Source organism: Bison bison, unplaced genomic scaffold, assembly GCF_000754665.1.
Source record: "Bison bison bison isolate TAMUID 2011002044 unplaced genomic scaffold, Bison_UMD1.0 scf7180017864514, whole genome shotgun sequence".
Lineage (NCBI taxonomy): Eukaryota > Metazoa > Chordata > Mammalia > Artiodactyla > Bovidae > Bison > Bison bison.
Genome location: NW_011495067.1, coordinates 1,541,353 through 1,546,387, shown reverse-complemented (window position 1 = coordinate 1,546,387; position 5,035 = coordinate 1,541,353). Strand labels below are relative to the sequence as shown.

General features: G+C 38.3%; 1 protein-coding gene across 1 annotated transcript in view; it reads right to left on the bottom strand.

Annotated features, from left to right (window-relative positions):
• NEIL3 (nei endonuclease VIII-like 3 (E. coli)) overlaps positions 1–5,034 on the bottom strand; it is a gene marked incomplete at its 5' end in the record, with an annotated part of 45,997 nt that extends 40,963 nt beyond the window's left edge. The window contains one exon of the mRNA XM_010829925.1: positions 5,011–5,034. Coding sequence (XP_010828227.1) covers positions 5,011–5,034 — 24 coding nt within the window. The remainder of the gene's footprint in view (positions 1–5,010) is intronic.
• Position 5,035: the final 1 nt, after the last annotated feature.

Here is a 5,035-nt window from a genome sequence, read left to right as displayed (position 1 = left end):
AGGCAGATCAAGTGGTCTGGTATTCCCATCTCTTGAAGAATTTTCCACAGTTTATTGTGATCCACACAGTCAAAGGCTTTGGCATAGTCTATAAAGGAGAAATAGATGTTTTTCTGGAACTCTCTTGCTTTTTCTATGATCCAGCGGATGTTGGCAATTTGATCTCTGGTTCCTCTGCCTTTTCTAAAATCAGCTTGAACATCAGGAAGTTCATGGTTCACATATTGCTGAAGCCTGGCTTGGAGAATTTTGAGCATTACCCCTTCATAAAGTCATCACCAGATAGGTGGGTCTGGTGAGAAAGCCCTGATCTAGGAGAAAAAGGAACAATTACCAGGACATTTACTGCAGCTCAGATAGTAAAGAATCTGCCTGCGATGCAGGAGACCTGGATTTGATCCCTGGGTCAGGAAGATCCCTGGAGAAGGGAATGGCAATGCACTCCAGTACTCTTGTCTGGAGAATCCCATTGACGGAGGAGCCTGGAGGGCAGGCAACAGTCCACGGAGTCACAAAGAGTCGACACAACTGAGTGACTAACACTACTATTACTTCTTATTTTACTAGGCACTAAGCTAAGAGTTTTATGTGTCCTATAATCTGATTCTGACCAAATAGGCAAAGATGTGAGTATAAGCAACATAGGAGCTGGAATTCAAAAATCAAGATGATCAGATGTTTTCTCTACATCATCCCCAACACTTTAGGGTTCACTAAAAGCTCCAATGGCTGTGGAGAATCATCTCCCTGAGCTTCCTTAACCGTTCTCTGTTCACTCTTGCTCTATGACTCCATGTAATGCTGAATGCTGGTAGCAATGATCCTGAGTTATTAAGATGAAACCATTACCCGGATCCATGGAAGAATGTAAGCAAATACTATTATACATGTTATATACAAGTTAAAAAAAACCTCTTTCTAGATTTAAACGAATAAGCTTCATTTAGCTAGAAAATTAATCTCTGTGGATAAGCTCATTCCTTCATATAATAGCAATCAAATGAATTATGAATTCCACTTCGTCCACTACAAAGAGAAAGGAGGGAGGAAAACTTTTATTATGTGGCTTCATTATTTTCGTGTAATAGAAATTTCCATTTAACATGCATAACAAAATACACACTCATAGAGAAAGATTCCAAATTGAATTTATTTTAAAATCTTTCATCAAAACTATTTTTGCACTATTTAAAACTTTGCTCTTCTCCATCCATTCAAATGTTTACTAAATAACTCAGACACTGTGAAGAGCATATCAAGATGAGTAAGAATAGCTAGCATATTATATACATATATCAAACCTTAAGGAGAGAGAGAGTAACCAGAGAATCATGTTTCAAATGAAATGAATGCTTATAAACTCTGTTTCATATTCTGTTTTGTGAAAGGAAACTGAAAACATATGCAGATTACACACCGATATCACCAAAATATTGTATGCACCCAACAATTAAAATCGAAGGATTGACTCTTCACAGCTCATTAAGCAGACATGTTCATTTATATTCCAGTGTTGTTTCTTACCATAAGGTTCCAAAAGCTCCAGCAGAGTTTTATGCAATGTGCTTACAGAGTTGCATAATTTTATGCTGAGAAGACAGTGGATCAAAACTCAGAAGTGATGTAGTGCATGGACGACTAGCAAACACTGGGCTTCTATGGCTAGGCTTTCTTCTTCAAAATGGGGGTCACCTGTCACAAGGAGACATGCCTTAGAACATGCTCTCCATGAACTTCAAACCTGAGCCAAGAGAACGACTACAGGCCACAGTAGCTAATTCATTACAACAGTAGCTACACAGGTGGGATTCTTCTTTTTGGTACAATGATTATCTGGAGTTTAACTCATTTATTTTAAATGCCCAATTAGTATTTATTTAACTCTCCTTTGTACTTTTTCATGTTTATTGCAATATAAAGAAGACCATATGCAGTTATTATTTTTCAACTGCTGCCTTGTGAAAACTAATGATTTCAAGTCAGTAGCAGAAACCTTTAAATAGTTTTAAGGCTCAGGCATAAAGGTCTAGGAAACATGGGATCACCTATTTAAGTAGTGATCATGCCAGACATCTGTGACAACCTACCACATTTTGATGAAATTTACTATAGGGCTTCCCTGGTGGTTCAATCGGTAAAGAATCTGCCTGCAGTGTGGGGGACCTGGGTTCAATCCCTGGGTCGGGAAGATCCCCTGGAAAAGGGAATGGCTACCCATTCTAGTATTCTTGCCTGGAGAATTCCATGGACAGAGAAGCCTGGCGGGATCTCAAAAAAGTCAGACACGATTGAGCGACTAACACTGTGGATTCAATGCCCCTCTAAAATGCAAAGACCCTTCATGTTTACAAAGATTATTATTTCTTTAGATCAAGGGCCCATAAAGTGAAGCTATGGCAAAACATTTAGAATATTCCCAATGATAAAGAGATTATTAATTCCATATTGATTTTCACAAAGGGGTTATTCATTTCTTATTGATTTTCAAAGCCAGTTCCCATAGAACAAGATTTTTGATTCCAAATCATAAAGACCTATTCCAACTTTTAATACCTCTTTATGTCAAAGTATTAAATATAGTAATGTTCAGTGATTGCTTCCAAGTGATATTATTAATTGCCCAACCACTGACAAAGCATCTGCATTATATTATCAGGCTGCACTGTGAATATTGGAATGGAAGCCATTAGCATTACCAAAGTAGGTAAGCCAATTGGCTAAACTGAACAGAAGTAAAAATGGTGGCAGATCAGCCAAAAACTTAACGTCTCACTTCTCTAATTAATAAGTAGTCACCACTATATGCTGAGCAGTATGGTATTCTTGCCAAAATGAATCAGTCATTTTCCTACTGAACCTTTTATAACTGAGGGGAACTATGATTGAAAGTGTAGGGTTTGGAGTTTGAAAGAATGGAGATTAAACCTGGTTCAGCCCTTCCTAGTCATGTGATACTGGGCAACTTAATTGTTTTAAACTCACTTCAAGCTTCACATTCCTTATCTGTAGAATCAGGTTAATCCTTTATCATGGGGTTATTATTTTTTATAATGAAATGATATATAACAGTTCTTCAAAAGCACTTTATGCCTTGGAACTGAAGATAATCATAAATGGAAAGGAAATGTTCATGCTGGTCTGGCCTACAGACCAATGAGGTAATGTCTATTTAAAACATTAAATGGGATTCTCAAGGAAGTAAGTTTATCTGACTCATCTTGTATCCTCGGGAGCTAGTAATAGCTTAAAACTTAATACAGAATATATTACTGTTTAATGATGTAAATTATAATATCTGTAACATATTCATGCCATATCCATTACCACACCCTATTCCCTTTACTTCCAAAATAGCAATTCTGTTCCCTTCTCTTCATTTCTGTCACCAGCCCCCTCCTCTGTGCTCCAGGCAGCCTTCTCAGATTCCTGTAATCCTCACCTGAGAAGGCAGCATGTACCCTGGCTTTCTGCCAGTCTTATAATTTTCCTTTGCAAGGAGAATGATCTTTCAAAGTGTCACTCGATCTTAACACCCTTCAAAGACCCCCATTATTCCAGAATGAGTAGATTCCCAGGATCTAACTTCGACCAGCAATCTCAATTTTGTCTTATTTCAAATCACTTTCCCTGTATCTCATCATCCCCTTTCCAGCCACACCAGATTTCTTTCAATCTCTCTTCCTTTGCTATTGCCTACAGTGTTCTGCCTGCCAACCTTCAGTTCAGATCTAGGTATCTCCTCACCCTTCACATCTCAGCTTAATTGTTACTTTCTCAGCAAAGCAATCCCTGAACTTCCTGTAAGTTCTCATGGAACCATGTATCTTTACTTTAGAGAATTTATCAACTTATATTTCTCTCTGTTTTTACCTAATGAATGTCTATGTATCTTCCCAACTAAAGAATAGCCTCCACAAGGGGAAGTGTTACCGACGTTCCTTGAGTATTCAAAATTCTGTTGAATGAGTGATTTTTCTATAAACATTAATACTCTTAAGAGACTACTCAGGATTCATCTCTGTGGTATCCTGAAATGATTTTGAAAGAAACACTATAATAAAGGAACAGGTACAGAGTACTAGCTGACATATAGTCAAAATAAATAAAACACAAGGGCAGTTGGAAGGAGATGCAAAAATTACTCTTTGTCCAAGTTTGAAAATGTATTTTCTCAGACTTAGAACTTCATTTCTTTCAAGCTGTAAGCATATGCTAATTTCATAGCAAGCAACTCTTTCTTCCAAGACCAAAGGCTATGATGAAGCTTTGCAGGAGAAATTGAAGTACAGTGCAATAATGCATGCATTCATGAAATACAATCATCCGTACATCTGAAGGGCTTTTAAGGCACGAGGTTTAATCAGAATATTTTCAGTACAAGTTCTAAGTTCTTACCAAATGAAAATCACACCACCTGCAATGCATGCCTGAGTGGCAAGAAGCTGTGCTACAACTTCCTTTAAAAAGAAATGAATTCGCTTAAGGGATCCAAAATGGCTCTGCCCCTTCATTAGATGGCAATATTGAGTTGAGTGGACAGGGTGGTGCTAAATCTTCTGTGTGAAATGTTAAGATTATATACTAGTTGTAATACATTTTCAGTTGCAGAATATTAGGCAGGCGAGAAGCTAGAATTTTATCCTACAAGCTTACTGTTTTTAAAACGTGAAAAACAAACAGAAAAAAAAAAAAAAAACAGAGGTTGCAGGCATCTGATAATATTAACAGCAGATAATATTTGATAATATTAACAGCAGAAAATGCGGCTATGGACAGAAGGAAACCATCTTTTGCTGGGTTGTAAAGAAGCTGCGCAAGGTGGCATGGAATAAAACACCTTCCATCACTTCCCACCTGGGCATCTCCAATGCGGCCTTAACTCGGCGGTCCCGCAACCAACCCTCAACCGCGCAGGCGCACTAGTAAGGCACTTTGGACCCTGGAAACCCGATGGTATTTTTGTTGTATCTCCCACTGCTGGTCCCCTAGCGAGACACGGAAGCTGCTCACCTGTGAGGAGCCCACAGGCCCGGAG